Genomic DNA, 18,137 nt, shown 5'->3' with positions numbered 1-18,137 from the left:
ATTCACAGCTCTCTCCACTCCAGCCGTCCTGCACATGCTCTTTTGTTCAGTTTAATTCTCAGAGCGATTACCATTAGCCACATTTACACACTTTAGTCATTTTCCTGTACTGAGAAAACTCAAAGTAAAATGTAAAACTGTTCCACGCTATTAATAAAGGATATAGGATGAGAGAGAGCTTTAATCCAAGCTGTTACAGCTGAGCAACTCTGGAGCAATTCAACGTTAGATGCTAATGCCTCAGAAACAGATATTCTACAGTTGAGGGCTGGAAAATACAACAAACCATATTATAACATATTTAATACAATTCTGAGGTTGACAATGAGTCTGATGTTAAAATGTTGTGCTTTTAAAATAGTAAAAAAAAAAAAGTGTATGCAGTTTTTGTTGTTTGTTTCAGTGCTGAATATTTTAAATACTGTATGTTTTTGTTTCCTTTTTTTAATGTTTATTGTAGAATTGTTTTCCCAGCACTCTGGTGTATTGTGATGCATATTGAGATTTCTCATGTATCTGTTTCTGAAGTTTACTGATGCTCCAGTGCACAACAACTGGGCTCCCTTTTCCATATTTAAGTGGAAGGTTTCCAGTATCTTGTTTTTTGTTTTTTTTCCTCTCTCACTAAAGAGACACCTATTGGTTCGAATAATGTTCCACTGAGGTCTGTATGGTTGTGAATTTGATGCTGATTAGGTTTTCATGCCGTTCAGGAGACGTGTTTGCAGTGAACCTTTGTCGCGGAAGGCGCAGTCGGAAACTGAGCGGTTGTTGATTTCACGCTTGTTTCATGCCACGTTAGCTTTTGTTTAGGCACATATGTACAAAATATAAATAAATGCCTTCCATAAGCAGCTTTTTTGGTCCAAACCCCCAAATCTCCCAACCCAAACACACACACACACACTCCATGGCGCTTTCTCCTTTGACTCAGTGGGTAATAATTTTTCCATACATTCATGTTGCTGTGCTGTAGAGGAAAGTTCATCCATCTTAATTACTCAGAGCTGTCTGTGTTTGTATTAAACACGTCCTTTTTTCAGGGTTTTTACTTTTTGTAATTCTCCAGAGGATACAGATTGGTAAAATATGATAAGGGTACAAACTGCTGGTGAAAAAGGAAGGAGACAGAAAACAGAAACCCCTCTCTCTCTCTCTCTCTCTCTCTCTCTCTCTCTCTCTCTCTCTCTCTCTCTCTCTCTCTTTGTCTACTGCATGTTTTTTTTTTTGTTGTCTGTAAATGAGTATATATTTTGTAGTAACAGAAAAGAAAGTTATTTTATTAATATAACTAAAAAAAAACTTTCACTCTATCGTTCTTGCTCCCTTGCGCTCTATCGCTCGCTCTTTCTCTCTCTCTCTCTCCCTCTCTCTCTCTCTCTCATTTTTATGGACTGAATATATAGATATACAATCATAAAAATATGACACCAAGTCAGTTTCAGGGATATCGATCTGTCCAGTGAAGTATTTGTGATTGTGGATCAGTTTCACTGCTCTGGTGCTAATGAAGGTGACAACAGCTAGACAACCAGAAAGAGCATGGGGATACAAGAGAATTTATATATATTATATATACATATATATAAATACATATATACATACATATATACTTATTTATTTATTTGTGTGCATGCGTTTCTCTCTCTTTGTGTCTCTCCTCTCTGTCTCACACACACATGGGATATAGGATATACAATGTGTCTGTCAGCAGGGTGCCTATTGAGCGCACAGGACCGACAAACCCTCCACTTAGCCCAGTGCTGAGGGCGTACAAAAGCTGGGGCCAGGGGTCAGTTACAGGGTTATGGTGGCCACTGCCTTTCTCATGACTCACTCACTCATTGTGTCTCTCTCTCTCTCTCTCTCTCTCTCTCTCTCTCTCTCTATTTCCCCCCTTCCCCCTCCATTCTGCTTCAGGTTTTTTGGGCACATTGTCTGAATGGACTCTTCCACTCAGTCATCCTCTTCTGGTTCCCTCTCAAAGCCTTCCAGCATGGTGAGAACACACACACATACACACGGCAGGCTTACATGCATCTCCTATATTGTTCTTAAACTCAGTTAAGTCCTCAGAAATAGCAATAGTTTAGAATTTTGGCTAGTTTTGTTGTTAACAGTATGATCAGTCAGATATTTCAGCATATGTAAAGTCCCAGCAGACAGAAATGGGCAGTATATGACATCTGAGTTCTGTTTAAGGCATCTCAGAGTTGAGTTGAGGCTTCTCAGTCAAAGAATATAATCTTTTCTTGCCTGCTGCTAGACTGATTACAAAAATCACACGCACACCTGACCAGAGTTTAATGTACTTTGGCCTTTTTTTTTTTGTTTGTTTGTTTTTTTTTGTTGTTTTTTTTTAATCAGTAGTGAACACAACGCTGCACATGCTTCATTATGTGTCTTTCAATCAGTGCCCAGTGGACTGCACACACTCGGGCTTTTAAATATACACACACAGATCTACTCATGTGGTGCAACCACACACTTCCACTGTGCCTCTCCTCACTCTCTCAAATGTGTGTGTGTGTGCGTGCGTGCATGTGCACGGACCACACAGCGGCATTTTAAACAAAGCTGAGACTTCTCTTTCTGACTGACAGCCTGTCAGCACCACACACACACCCACACACACTCGTACACAAATATTTATACACAACCACCAATAAACTCATTCAGTTTAGCACAGAAATGTTCACACACTAGGGACGTTTCAGTTCTTCAACATTGTTATTAGATCATTGAGCCTGTGATCTTCGTATTCTTTTTCCCTGCCTCAGACTATGCGATCGGACCGTAGCGCTTCACTTCACAGCAATTCATAAAAACGTGTACTAAACAAAAAAAAACAATGCAGAGGCAATTTCATAGCTTTGGGATGAAATTTTTCCAAACTTTTTTTTTACCCGAGAGATCATCTTTTTATTCAACATACAGACACTACATAGAATATACAACATTAATGTTACAAGACTATGTCAATGTGCTAGAAAACCATGTGAGATTTCACCACAGATAAAGACTGATTCCAGTAAGCGGCTGAAATATCAGTTAGAAGACACATGCTTTCGTTTGATGTACTGTATACTATTTTTGAAGCATGTTTGAAGGCCAGCTTTTCTTTCCACGTGCCTAAGACTTCATCCATACTGTTAAAATAACATTTTATATTTACTATAAAGATCACTTTAAATGTGAGAACCCTTTAAATATGTATGCTAAACATTTAAAAAGCAATAATCTTGTGACACTTTGTGCAGTTTTATTAGGAAATAATATCGGCTGCCACTTTTATTTTAGAGAATCTAACACGGAACATGCTTCGTAACATACGATTTGGTGTCGGGAAGCGTATTTATTTCATTTATTTCTTTTTTCCTCAATACAGAAGTCATGAACTGTGAATCAAGAAATTGGGTAATAAATGACGAATTAAATTGGTAGCATTTTAATGGGAAAAGTTGATAATTTTCTTTGCATGTAGATTTAATGTTTAAAAAAAACATTTAATTCTAAACATATTTGAAATAAAGTAGAATATTACCACAGACTTAAAAAAATGGGATTCCTTCAGCTATTAGATGATAAATGTCAGTATGTCAAGACAAGGATATTCTGCTTAATAGCCTAGCTCTAATGCCTTTAATAGCAGTCATCTAAATGCCAAGGTGGTGCTGTCATTTCTTACACTGACTGCTTTCTTACACTCTCTAACACACACACACACACCTGAATATAACAGAAAGTTTGTATTGTATTGTATGTCATTTCCTTGTATAGTTACTTTTTTCCCCTCAACAGCTCAGGCTCAGCAGAGGTTATGTTCTTTGTGTTATCTCTACACATATAATTCAGTCCTATGTCCATCTCCAGCTATACACACTGAATTGTGGGTAGTGTTCTGTCTGTAGCCTTATGTTCCTCTGGCTGTAGAAATGTTTCCAATCAACTGTTCAGTGCTTTTTAGTGAAGATTTTATCTTAAAGTTGCTTGTCTTAATAGAGCCTTATATTATCTTCACCAAACTCGTGTGTGTGCGTGCGCTCCTTGTACAACAGACTAAAAAGCTTTTGTGTTGATTCTCCTCACAGATACTGTCTTTGGGAACGGAAAAACTCCAGACTATCTGCTCCTGGGGAACATGGTGTACACAGTGAGTGTAATGCAGTTCTGCAGGGTTTCTACACCCCATTTTGATGTCCTCATGCTCCTTGTGCCCAGACCCTCAAGCCCATACAAAGCATCTGTGTGTCCTGCTCATGTCTTATCAGCTGTCCTTACTAGCATGCTATAAATTATTCTGGGGTACTGCCTGGGGTACTGCACTAGGTGGATGACCTTAACTTTCCTTCTTGATCTACACACATCTATGTACGCTAGTCGAAGGTGAACGTTCTGCAAGCTAAAGAAGTAAGATGATGTGTTTGTGTTGCAGTTTGTGGTGATCACTGTGTGTCTGAAGGCAGGGTTGGAGACCTCCTCCTGGACCATGGTAAGAGTTTCTCTGTTTCTTTGTCCTGACTTATTCCTCCCCCATGCTCCTCCTCTCTCTCTCTCCGCTAATGTCGGTAGTAATGCTTATGAGAGCTCGTTTGACTCTTTGCAGTGCAGTTTTGCGAGATTTCAGGTACAACGGTCCTTCGTCACACCGAATAATCAGATTTTTCTGAATAAAGTCTATTTATTTTACTTTAATCTTGCCTTTTCGTGCAGTAGCTCGCTACCGTAAATATTTAACGGCCGTCTTTTAGCAGTCGAGCTGTTAAATTGAGTACAATTTCTTAGCATACACAGTTTTAAGTCATGTCTATTTCGTGTCAGATGACTGAAAACACAAATTTTATCTTAGACTAACTTATTACTTTCAAGTCATTTGTATTATTATTATTTGTATTATTAGCAAACGTTGGGTTTTTTTTTTGTGTTAAATAATGTTAATCTTTTTCTCTTAATCTTTGTACAGTTTAGTCATATAGCCATTTGGGGCAGCATTGGATTGTGGGTAGTGTTCTTTGGCATCTACTCCTCTCTATGGCCGCTCATCCCTCTGGCTCCAGATATGTCAGGAGAGGTAAGACGCACAAACTCACTCACACACATACAAACACACACCTGTTCTTTTTCCTAGTACTGTCTCTAACCCCAACACACACACACACACACATTCCCTCAGGCGGGACATTGTGATTACACTAATCAGACAGTTGTGAAACTTTCTGCGCTGCAGTGTTTAGAGCTGTATGAAGCACACACCTCTGTAAGGCCTCAGGCAGTGCTGGATTTATCCTCAACTCTCACCTCACACTTATCTAATGGGCCCTTTTAAGCCCTGTTAGTGTCACCTGTATGAACATGAAGAACACATTTAGGAGCTATCTGTGCCATCTCTGCATTCCTGAAGGTTTTAGGAACGGACACTGAACTGCGAATAGAAACAGCCTTGTAACCGTTCATACTGTTGCTGATGTGACTCATCATATTCATTACACATGCTCACTTACAGAATGCACAGCAATCGTGCAGAAAAATGATATTCTCACGGCTAAAACAAGCCTGTTTGAGCCTGCAGTGCAAATCCATCACCCTGTCTTTCTTTTTCCTGTCTTACTCTGATTTCCTCTTTTTTTTTCTTAACACACGTTTCATCTTTCTGTTCTTTAAGCAATGTTGTGTGCTATCTCTCTTTCTCTTTCTCTCTCTCTTTCTCACTCAGTCTCCCTCTCTCTTTCTTTCTCACACTCTCTCTCTCTCCCTCTCTCTCTGTGCCTCTTCCCCCTCTCCCTCTCTCTCTCCCACTCGCTCTCCCTCTCTCTCTGTCTCTCTCTCGCTCTCCCTCTCTCTCTGCCCCCCTCCCTCTCTCTCTCTCTCCCCCTCTCTCTGCCCCCCCTCCCTCTCTCTTTCTGGATGTACAGATGATGCCCTGGGTGTCCTGTAATCTAATACCATCTCATACCATAGTAACAACAGTACAGAAAGCCACAGTGAAACATTGTGAACATTTCAGTGCACACACCTGAGAGTCATCTAGTTATTACAATAAATTAGATTTATTTCACTTTTTATAAACAGTAGAAAAGCATTGTGTCTGTGTGTGTGTGCGTCTCTCTGTGTGTGTGTGTGTGTGTGCGTCTCTCTGTGCCTGTGTGTGTGTGCGTCTCTCTGTGCCTGTGTGTGTGCGTCTCTCTGTGCCTGTGTGTGTGCGTCTCTCTGTGCCTGTGTGTGTGTGTCTCTGTGCCTGTGTGTGTGTGTGTCTCTGTGCCTGTGTGTGTGTGTCTCTGTGCCTGTGTGTGTGTGTGTGTCTCTGTGCCTGTGTGTGTGTGTGTGTCTCTCTGCCTGTGTGTGTGTGTGTGTCTCTGTGCCTGTGTGTGTGTGTGTGTGTGTCTCTGTGCCTGTGTGTGTGTGTGTGTCTCTGTGCCTGTGTGTGTGTGTGTGTCTCTGTGCCTGTGTGTGTGCGTCTCTCTGTGCCTGTGTGTGTGCGTCTCTGTGCCTGTGTGTGTGTGTCTCTGTGCCTGTGTGTGTGTGTCTCTGTGCCTGTGTGTGTGTCTCTGCCTGTGTGTGTTGTGGTGGTGGTGGTGGTGGTGGTGTGTAATATGCCCTCTAAATGAGAACAGCTGGAAAAAGTTCAGCTCACCCTCAGGAACTGCACAGAGACTGACTCATCACTGAGCCACAGCATAACAGCAATCAACACCACTGCCATCATAACACCTTCTGTGTTCTCTCTCTCTCTCACGCACACACACACACACACTCTCTCTCTCTCTCTCTCTCTCTCTCTCTCTCTCTCTCTCTCTCTCTCTCTCTCTCTCTCTCTCTCTTGTGAATGTCACACATCTGCTCAGCTGTTTATCTGCAGCTGAATTTAGCTGCCAACAGACACGCATCAGCTCCCTCTTCATCAGCTCCCCACCTCTGCACGTTTCCCAGCCATGAAGAGGAGAAAGACACTGATCAAACACAACCGGAGTGAAGACAGATAGAAAGGAGAAAAGAATGGTGCTGCTGTGACAGACCGGATTAGAATGTAGAGATGGAGAAAGGATATGAGGGAACTTAGCGGTGGAGGGCTTTGATGTGGGAACTTCTGCTGGAACCATTTTGGTTTTCACACTGAAGGTTTAAACCGTGTGTTTAATCAGAATGACTTTTATTCAGGTGTGGCTCTCGCTCACTCTCTCTCTCTCTCTCTCTGTCTCTCTGTTACTCATTCTTTCTTGGTCTGTCTCTCTCTGTTTTTCTCTCATTCTGTCTCACTCACTCTCACCCAACTCTCTCTCTCTCTTTCTTTGTCTCTCTCTTACTCATTCTTTCTTGGTCTTTCTCTCTCTGTTTGCCTGTCATTCTCTCTCTCTCTCTCTCTCTCTCTCTCTCTCTCTCTCTCTCTCTCTCTCACTCTCACTCACTTTCTGTGTGTGTGTGTGTGTGTGTGTGTATGTATTTTTGAACGGTTGACAGCAGACGTCAGGATAAGTCTCTTTGATGTTCAGTAATTCCCTCTGTGAAGCCAGGCTTTAGCTGTCCATATAACACAGCCTTCCATCATTCACTCAGTGTGCATGTCAGTTGTCGTGACTTTGTCTGCATGTCACTTTATGTCTCTTCTGCTTGTTCTGGTGTTTAAAAAGACTAAAAGGCCAAAGGTATTTTTCCCTAGCATTAACACAGTTGTTGAGGCTATGTACACTCACTGTCCACTTTATTAGGGAAACCTGTACCCCTGCACAGTCACACAGTGATCTACTCAGCCAATCAGGTGGCAGTATCTTAATGCATACAGCCCTGCAGATACACAGATTCTGAGATGCTTTTATGCTCACCGCGCTTGTAAAGAGTGATTAGTTTGCTTTCTGTAGTCTTCCTGTCTGCTTAACTGGTCTGGTCATGACCTCTATTGCCCCTCTCTTATCATCAAGGCATTTCCAACACCTCCATACTCATAAAACCTAATAAAATATACACGGAGTGCTTTTCAGTGTAATATAGTTTGTTTCTTATCCTTGTGATCTGAGGACTAATTTGAAAACAGCAGAATATAATTAGAGTTCAACATCTGCTTTGTATCGTCATAATTACACTTGTGCAAATTATATTGCAGCGTTTTATTAAACATGTTTACTTTCCAACACATCTTCATAGTAGGAAGTAGTTACTCTGTAGACACAACAAAGCAGTGATTTATATTATTAGTAAAAATTATTTTTATACCACAGTAATCGAAAGCATGCTGTCGGCTTCTCGGATTCTGGCTCCGTTTCTTCTTTTCTAGTAAATTAACGCGAATAGCTAGCAGCTCGAGAACTCACCGGGTGTGGATGCGTGTGTGACGGAGCACGTATATTGTTAAAAGTACACACCTTTGTCACACCAGCACAGAATATCAGAGTTTAGCTATTTACATTTTCACCCAGTTTATACATTGGTGATACAGCTGTTTGCATGCAGAGGGATGGAAGGAAAGGAGAAAATGAGTGTTTGTCTTCCATAGTGGAAGCTGGGAGCAGTCAGGGGCCTCTTTTCTCTCTCTCTCTCTCTCTCTCTCTCTCTCTCTTCAGTATTACAATGACAGCATCAGGGATTTGGTGGATTTGCTGGCTCTGTTTGGAATTAGACTGTGCTTTTCCTTGCCCCATCATCTGTCTTTCACTCTCAGTCTTTTAGCCTTTTCCAGCTTACTCACACACACAGCAGGTATTAAATAAGACTTCATTCCTTTAAATACTCCATTAACTCTTATGTCTTTGTGTAGTCTTTTTAATACACATACACACATAACGGTGCCGGAAAGACATTTTTATCTGTACTACGTGCAGATCCATGCTTGTGCTTGGATTTTTTTGGATAGCTTTGAATGTAAGAACCTTATTTTCCAGCACATCTTTGTGTATTAGTGTGTCAGTCATAAGTGTACAGTCTGCTAAGGGAAATGATCAGGACTGACATTTTGCCTGACATCACAACTACAGGTATTAACATTCCTGTTCTGACATTCTCACTGCCAGGCATGAGCAGTCAAACTCGGCTGCTCCTTAACACCACTATTATTTTTGACCTAATCTTTTTCTACCACAACTGCAGCAGATGTGCAGTTACCATGGACATTACCGTGGACGTTAGACACGTGTTCTTACACTGAGAAAAGAATGGCAAGCATGAATACACAGAGCTCACGATAAATACCCAAGGGCAATTTTTTGCACATTTCCGCCTTTTATTATTTATAAAGTAAGATCTAAAGCTATAATAATAATAATAATTTAATAATAATAATTTTTCCTTTCAGTGATTAGACTACTTTGTCTTGTGGAAGTTGTATTTATGTGACTGTTGTAGTCAAAGCATCGCAATATAAACATTTTCTGATTTCACCAAAAAGTCAACAAAAGTATTTATTTTCCCATCATTTTCTCGCCCGTTTGATCGGTTGCCAGTTCCCACCTAATAGCTGCTTCACGGCTACTTCACAGTGCAGCACAGCACATTTGCAGAAAGGAGCTTTAGCATAACCCCCTTCCTAGTCCTTGATAGTAGTTGCTAGGTAATTAGGCTAGATGGTGATCTGTACTAAATTTATCAGTAGGAAAGTTTAAATAGAGACGCTTTAAGAGTTGGAGGAGAAAATCTAGAGATGTTTGCAGCCACGGTTAATGTGGGACATCACATTACATACGGGCACGTGTACAAAATCAACGGTTTTGCTCGGGGCAAAATATTAATTTGAATCCAGATATTTTTCCATTCAGTAAATATCCTATAAATATCCGTTCACTCATTATCAGCACTTAGTCCTCTGTGTTATGTTATTTCTTCTTTGCCTTAAAAACACTACAAGGTTTCATCTCATTCTGTGATTTACTGAAATGGTAAGCTCTGACTGAAGGGGCAACATTCTTACCTGCCTTGTGACTGTTGTACATGGGACTTCATGTAAACATACGTTGGCTACTGTTGCATTTTCCATTCAGCAGTTTGAGTGGCGCCGCAATCCATATTGACGCTACACCAACTTTTCACGGTGATATTTACTAGTCCTGACAACTGTGATGATATTTTATTTGCCCGTTACAGAGGTATCTGGGGTTCATAGATCTAGCTGTGTATTCGAACTCATTTTGGTTTACTTGCCTGGATACTGCTGGATCTTTTGTAAGATTTGTGTGTGCATGTGCATTTTGTGTGTGTTTGTGAAAGGGTGAACACGAGTAGACACAAAACAAGTCGGTTCTCAAGACGAAACACAGTGCTGGAGTGTGGCTGATGAAAACGGGCTTCAGTCATTTATTAATATAGCCTAAAAACACCTCTACACCACGTCCTGCCGTCTCTATGAGGCGTTGATTTACAGTCTGTGTACCCAACTTTCTCCTTGGATAAACACCCCATTAAATCCCAGTTTAGAACTCAAACTCTTAAAAACAAACAAGTGTAGCACTTGAAAGATTTCCCAGTCCTCTCACAGATTTGCAGACACAGCAATTTATACTCCTCTTGATTGTTTTCTTTGCGTGAACGTTGCTCTCACGAGGTTTTCTGAAAAAGCTTATTGTTCTGTTCCTGTTTCAAGCTTATTGGCATTGACCTAACTTTCTCGTAATTGATTTTGTGTTTGTTTAATTCCCGCACTACGTTTGATTTCTCGATAGATAAACATGAAAATGATTAAAGCGCTGCGAGTAGAGAAAACTATCACTCTGCTGAGAGATATATAATCTCAGGGGCTGCTGAATTTCCACTCCAAAATCTCCTGCGATTTTCTCTGATGTCTCTTGGCAACAATTTTTCTTAAAAATCCCGTAGTGACACAGAACACGGTTGTTCAGTCAGAATCGGCAGAGATGTTAGGAGAAGGGGGGAAAAAAACCATTTTGATTTCCAGTCATTTGAGATTTCCTCCCCCCCTCCACCCCCCTCAACCAGCCCCCTCATATGTTTTGTCAGTCATCAAAGTCTATTGCGCTGTAACAGCTTAGCTAATTTGGCAACACCTGAGTTCTTTGAAAGCTTTGACACTGATTGGTGGGTGCGGGTGTGCCTCATGGCACCATTTTAGACCTTCGCCTGGTTTCCATTACAGGAAGGACCTTGGTTAGGGGCCGCCAAGTTTGGACAAGTGGCACAGGCATGTACGGCAAATTGCGATGCAAGGAGGCGACTCTGTGCTCTTTGACATTTAATGACGGATCGTTTGAGTGCAGCAGGGCCAAAGCAAACAGGCAACGTGCAAACTTCTGCATCTCACCCTGCTTGATGGCGCAGGCCAGAGAATCACTGTCTGATGCCGTAGATGCTCCAGAACCACAGCACTAAAACTTTTTTAGTGTCTTTTGCTGTCTCTTACACACCGCCGGAGTCTCTGTGACGCCAGCCATATTTTTGTTGTGGGATGTTTTACAGGAGCACGGTGCTCCTCTCCTCGAAATGTTATTTTAATTCTCCGAGAGATAAATGTGTGAGGTTTGAGGACTCGAATATCATTATTTAATTAGCCCACTGCTTTGTTGCTCCTTTTCTCACCCAATCCAAACAGATGAATGTCTTTTCAGTCTATGTTGGTTTAATTTATTGGTGTATTTTGGCTCACAGGCTGATGCTGGCCTTACTTTAGTCTTCATCTTAAAGCATATTAATGATTTGTTTTAGTTAAAGAATTTTTAAAAGATAACACATTATTCCTGTTTCCAGTTGAGCTTTTTTCCAACACTTCATCCCAGTCTCCTGAGCTGTGTGTGTGTGTGTGTGTGTGTGTGTGTGTGTGTGTGTGTGTGACATTCTTTACTGTGGTTGTGTTTACCTACGGTAGCTCACCTGCAATTCAAAGAAAAGAGAAGAATGATTTTCCTGTTGATCTATGGAAACATCAACCCTTAAATATTAATCGTGGGCAGAAAAAAGGAGAATATACACCCACAGGATGACTGATGCCTCTCTTAATTCCCAGCACGAGTGCTGGGCCGAAATGTGGTGCAAACATTTACCTAATGCACAAACAAGCCTTGTACTGGTGTTTGTCCTTTGGACTCCTCTGCATTTCTCTCACACACTGAAATGCTCTCTTTTAGGCAGAGACTCACACACACACACACACACACACACACACACACACACACACAGTGCTCAGTTGACCAGTTTGCAGGTATGCAGGAGCAGGTGGGCTCAGTGAGAATGGAAAACACTCTACATTGCAAATGATTAGCAGCTTTTCATGAGCATGAATTCAGCCGACTTATTAAAGCAACTTTATTCTGATGTACTTTAATACCATTGGTTTTGCCAGACACACACACACACACCTCCCTATAACCACAGCAACACCAGTCACCACATGTCCCTTCTTCAGTATCTCACGTGTGTGTGTGTGTGTGTGTGTGTGTGTGTGTGTGTGTGTGTGTGTGTGTGTGTGTGTGTGTGTGTGTGTGTGTGTGTGTGTGTGTGTGTGTGTGTATTTTAGGCAGATATGATGTTCAGCTCTGGAGTCTTCTGGATGGGACTGTTTTTCATTCCTGTCACTTCTCTGGTGTTTGACCTGGCTTACAAAGTGTGAGTTACCATTTCCTCATCTGTTCTGCACTGGACTGAGTCCTTGGTTTCAGAGTCCAGTGTCGGATGAATAACTATACGAACCTGTAAAGATCAGTCAGTGCATTTATTCTGACATGTGTTTGGATCGCAGTGTATTTCATGACTTGGTGTTTGTAAAAGCTCTTTGACCATCATTTAACACTAACATGACTGTACTGTCACATTTGGAAAGACAGTAAGCGTAGAGTGAAGACATAATTGTTCTTTGATTAATATCCAAAAAAGTGATCAGTTTTGACCTCTCTCTCTCTCTCTCTCTCTCTCTCTCTCTCTCTCTCTCTCTCTCTCTCTCTCTCTGTGTCTCAGTATAAAAAAGGCATGCTTCAAGACCCTGGTGGATGAGGTTCAGGAGCTAGAGGCTCTTTCAAAGGACCCTGGAGCAGTGGTTCATGGGAAGAGGTAAGAGACACACAGAGACAGAATCAGCCCTGACCAACCTTGTCAGCATCTGCCTGAATGTAAAGAATCACAGTAACGTGAGCTGCACGGTTCGATGAAGAGTACAATAATATCTGGAAGTCTCTGCTCTCGGTGTAAAATAAGCCCCAGTATTTCTGCTACAAGCTGCACTTTCTTTCACTGTCCACTTTATCATCTGTAAACCGTAGTAGGTACAGGCAGCATTAATGAAAATGTGCGAGTGGTGCAGCAGGGATCTGAGCTCCGTCTGAATCATCCTGCTGGCTCCACTCCCGTCTCAGCACGCCAGAGTTAGAACACACTCACAGCTCTGTTAAGGGTTTTGGTGTGTAAATCTTACACACACCGTCTTGTGTCTCTCCTACTCGTGGTTCTGCCACAGGGGAGAGATTTCAACCGTGTGGGACAGACTTTTAAATGATGTCTACATCTCACACTTCACTTTCTCTTTCTCTTTCTCTCCTCCTTTGTTTGTGTGTGTGTGTGTGTGTGTGTCTGCGTCCAGTCTGACCGAGAGGGCTCAACTACTGAAGAACGTGTTTAAGAAGAGCACAGTCAGCCTGTACCGCTCTGACTCCGTGCAGCAGAACCTACTCCGTACGTCAGAGAAACACCTTCGCTCCACCTCCCACACACACATACCACACACACTCAGACCACCTGCTAGACACACACACACTACTCTTCCCATCCCCACCATCAGAATGCAGGTGCACACTTACTTACACCCAGGCACACACCACTGAAGCACGACTGCCTTTAGGAATATCACAACCATGTACTGTACCAAACAGTCCACCTCCCGTTATCTTAGCAGAACAGACATTGCCTGCTGCATGTCCACCAAACCAATCCTTTTTTTTTTTTTTGTGAGGACAGGAACAACAGATAGACCTTTTGCAATCGTGTCTCTTTTTGTCGCTAAGACGATCAGAGGATTCGAGGCCAATTTACTGTGACACACCAGTGTGAGCAGGACACAGCGCTGTTGTGTAAGTGTCCACTAGACATAACATTAACATCAGAGCCAGGATGCAGCTGGTGCTCACATGGTTGCTCTCGACCATTAGACGTTTGACTAGATGAGGGAGTAATGGGACAGAATTGTTGTTTTTAGTCAACTCACTGGAGAACAGCCTCAGCACTTGGTGGTAATGCCTGTCACAGGATATTTGATCTCATAAGGCTTTCACACACACTGACATGCCTCACAGCATTAATTGCTAACATACCTACCTGTGTAGAGCTCGACTTGACGCACGCTTCCTCCAATTCCATTTGCGTTTGCGTTCTGTTGTTTTTGCTCTGATTATTTGCTCACGATATTATTATTTTTTTTGTTGTTGTTTGTCTTTAGGTGGGGATGAGAGACGCTCGGTCCTAGTCTAATTTTGCATGCCATTTACCCTAAAATCACACCTCAATCTTAATTAGCTTTAGGAACCCCGCAGTAAACGTGGCTTTACCACTTCCCCACCTGCATGCGACTGTGTGTGTGTGTGTGTTTGTGTGTGTGTGTGTTTGTGTAGTGCTGTATAGCTCTGTTAGCAGATGGCTATCAGAGTCTCATCTAATTATTTCCATGTCCCATTGTCATTCCCACAATGCACTGTTCTCTTCGGCCTCTTGCATGCGCCTCCAGGTCGGCAGGTAGAGGCAGAGTCGGTTGAGACGTAAAGGTGAGTCGGGGTCAAAGGTTAACCCTGGTGTGCAGTGCAGTCAAGGATATAGTGTATCTATATTCTGAGCTTCCGAATCACACAGCATGGTGAAACAGCAGGTCACTCCTTAGCACACAGAGGTTTTCAGTAAGCTATTGTAATTCTAACATGCTGTGACAGAGACGTCTAGAGCAGTACTGTGGGTCAGACTGAAAGCCAGGTCTTTTACCTGACATCAAAATCATCGTTTAGCAAACACAAACCATCTAACAAACAGAGCAATATGACATTTGATATTGTAGTATACTTTTTATAATGCTCCACAGTTAAGTTCAACTTACTGGATGTTTTTGGGGGGTTTTTTGTTTTTTTTACTGGTGGCATCATTGTTCTTCTTAGTGTCTATAAACGTGGTATGGCTTTTTTAATAACAAAACACAAGGGTTTTTTTTTTTTGTCTTCCACAGATATTACTGTAATATATTTTGTCATATTGCTCATCCCTTTATATGTACATTTGTCCTGTGTTGTCTGATTTGTTTTCTCTGTGATCTCTTCCTGCAGACGGTTACGCCTTCTCTCAGGATGAGAACGGAGTGGTCTCCCAATCCGAGGTCATCAGGGCCTATGACACGACCAAGCAGCGGACCAACGAGTGGTGAGATCCGGCCCCTTCGGCCCGGCCCCTCAGCCGTCAGTCAACCTTTTGAAGCTGACAGAAGTTAGGGCCTGTCAGGTTGTTTTTGTCCAGCTCTCTTGCTGGAACCGAGTAGGACAGAGCAAGAGGTCAGTACTTTGGAAGGGAATATTACGAAATAAAAAATAAAATACAAAATAAAAAAAAAACAAAGCAAGGAACAAAATTAATCAATAGTTTTGAAGTTGTCACAGTGCAGCTTGTCCAGCCAAGTGTTGTTGTACGCTGGACTGCAGTGTTAATGACCCACAAACATCTGGGACCCTGCAGATACACCAACATGTTCTCTTCTCTGACATTCACACTTCTGTAGTTAAAGCCAAAAGTAATCTGGTGGGATGATGGTGTTAACCCTTTCTCTTAGTGGTCTTTGACTGTTTCTCTAATCAGTGATGGTGTCTTAGCCTCTCTCCTGTTGCTCTACATAATCCCTGGATCAGATCTAGAAGTGGAAATTGCCAAAGAATACAGTCCTACGATCAAAATGGAAGATGTATCGTCCCATCATATTTATAATTTCTCCTCTTCACTGATTTTAACACTGCACACCTGAAAAGACTTGCTTGCTCTCATTTCCTTCATTTTTATTTTTTTTATTTTTGTTTTAAATAATTTGTTGTTTTGTGCCTGATTCAGTTGTTTTGTTTTGTTTTTGTCTTTTTGTGCCTGAATCTGTTACTGCATTCCACATGGCACACAGCTGCAAATCACTAATGTGCCTAATAGGAACTTTTTAGTCCCCTGTTAGAGACTATTTCAGATCCTGTAGCTAGGTAGAATTTGTAATCCCGTAACCCGTGAAGCTGCTGTTGTCTCTGCAGCGTCTGGCTGATCAATTAGAATGGAGAGGCTCTTATGAGCAGCGTGTCGAGTCTGTTTTCAGTCAGATCTGAAAGTATTTTAGATGATCCAAATGTTAGACTTTGGATAAATGGCAAGATGATCCCACAAAACTGAAGTGCCATTCGCTTCTGGGGAAGTCACGACGACTCAGCTTAGAGGTGCACCCACTACTACAGAAAAGAAAAAGGAAAAAAACAACCTCTTTGTGTCTATAGTTATTTTGTGAATTTGTATTTTTATATTGGACAAGTACAACTTTTTTGGATCGATCCGCTTTGTAAACGAGTCATCATTCTTCTGTTTTGTCGTCAGTCTTCTGGAAGATGAGTCTGATATCCCTGTGATTTGATTGAAGTGTCCTGTTAACATCATTACGGCTTGTTTCTCTCTTCTTTTACGGTCCAGTTTGTGCACTAGTTCTCTTCTCCCTGTGGGAGAGCAGGTTCGATGTTTGTGTGTATTTTGTGTCTCATCCGCATGTGCATGTGTGTGTATGGGTATGCTTGAAAGTGTGTGTGTGTGTGTGTGTGTGTGTGTGTACCTGTTGTTAAGCATGTCTGTTTTAAATTAACCCTGGGAGAATAACTGCTATTACTTTAAGGGAGTTTAAAGTGTGTGTGTGTGTATGTGAGAGAGAGAAACTCCCATGTCTGTGTCTTTCCTGTGTGTGATGCTGCTCGCTCCTCGTCTGCACGACTCCAGGTATAATCAGTGAGTTATGTGCTGCTGCATGGCCGTGTGTGTGTGTGTGTGTGTAGAGTGAGGAGAGGGGTACTTGTCAGTGATGCCTAACTAAAGCCTGACAGATGATGTTGCACACTGCACTGTTAATGTCTCCAGTGCTGGAGAGTCTTTGTGATCTTGAGTATTATTTCCAGTATTATGTATCTGTTTGTACGCACTTTTATTTAAAAGCTCACAGCGGATCTCTTCTCTAAACAGGAATTTCAGCTGTTCCTTTGCAGCTATTGTAAAATAAAGCTACAGTGCATTTGTCTTCTTACCTCTGAATTTGGTGAGTTGTTTTTTCGGTGGCCAGTCACGGCTGGCTCTCGCTGAACGGAGTACTGAGATTTCAAACAGGAACAGAGCCGGACTTTAACAAAACCGATGTCTGTGGACGTGGTGGACTGCATGACTGGAATAAATGTTAGTCGTACACTGATTCTCCTTCTACTGTCGGTCAGTTTAATGAAGAAAACACTCTTTAAATGAAAAAAAAAAAAGTTTGTATTAACCTTTTGGTTGTTTTTTTTTTCTCTTTATTTTATGTCTTCATTGTTTAATGATTGTTCAGCATGTTGGGACTGCAAAATTTTAAATGTTCTGTCGTCTAACTGCCATAACAGACTAAAGAAATAAACTTTACAACATGAACACTGAAATAAAAAAGCTTTTCTGTCATTAATACTGATGTCCTTCACTTTGAACTTGAATAACTGAACTCGATATCTGTGTGGTTTCCCAACTGTGTATATTTTCACTGCTTTGTCTTGAGATTTGCCTCAGAAATGTAACGGAATTTGTATAAAACTGGAGTTTTTCCAGAAACAGAAAAGAACCACATTTTCAACATAAATATAATATTTAGCATTAATTCCCACACTAATATACAGCAGCATGTTTCAGTGTTGCGTTCCCCTGGACTGTTTCCTGTCTAGACCAGTGTAAATCCACCGAATCGTTCAAGCCAGTAAATTATTTCATGTATTAAAGTCCTACATTATATCAATAAACACTGCATCAGTAGACGTTGTGTTTATCACTCATGAAGACTGTAAAGTAATAAAATATGGGGCAGTCATGCAGACTCCAGGTTGTAGTTTAAGGCACTGGGAACCGTGTCGCTCAGCCTCTTGGTTTATTTGCCCCTCTGTGTTGTTTAGCAGGACGTTTCTGCCTGCTTCGTCTCCAGTCCTCAGCCTGGAACATAATTAACC

General features: G+C 41.6%; 1 protein-coding gene across 8 annotated transcripts in view; it reads left to right on the top strand.

Annotated features, from left to right (window-relative positions):
- Positions 1-17,601, top strand: part of atp8a1 (ATPase phospholipid transporting 8A1) — a 116,633-nt gene extending 99,032 nt beyond the window's left edge. For 7 of the 8 annotated variants that reach the window (XM_027135301.2, XM_027135303.2, XM_027135299.2 and 4 more), the window contains 8 exons: positions 1,921-1,999; positions 4,092-4,153; positions 4,436-4,492; positions 4,964-5,071; positions 12,446-12,534; positions 12,883-12,975; positions 13,502-13,593; positions 15,222-17,601. In XM_027135301.2, the coding sequence (XP_026991102.2) occupies positions 1,921-1,999; positions 4,092-4,153; positions 4,436-4,492; positions 4,964-5,071; positions 12,446-12,534; positions 12,883-12,975; positions 13,502-13,593; positions 15,222-15,319 (678 nt within the window). In that variant the 3' untranslated portion in view covers positions 15,320-17,601. The remainder of the gene's footprint in view (positions 1-1,920; positions 2,000-4,091; positions 4,154-4,435; positions 4,493-4,963; positions 5,072-12,445; positions 12,535-12,882; positions 12,976-13,501; positions 13,594-15,221) is intronic. The other variant, XM_027135305.2, reaches the window with a different exon arrangement.
- Positions 17,602-18,137: the final 536 nt, after the last annotated feature.

The sequence above is a fragment of the Tachysurus fulvidraco genome, chromosome 17 (genome assembly GCF_022655615.1).
Source record: "Tachysurus fulvidraco isolate hzauxx_2018 chromosome 17, HZAU_PFXX_2.0, whole genome shotgun sequence".
Taxonomy (NCBI): Eukaryota; Metazoa; Chordata; class Actinopteri; order Siluriformes; family Bagridae; genus Tachysurus; species Tachysurus fulvidraco.
The sequence above is the reverse complement of the archived record's forward strand: the minus strand, read 5'-3'. Positions and strand labels throughout refer to the sequence as shown.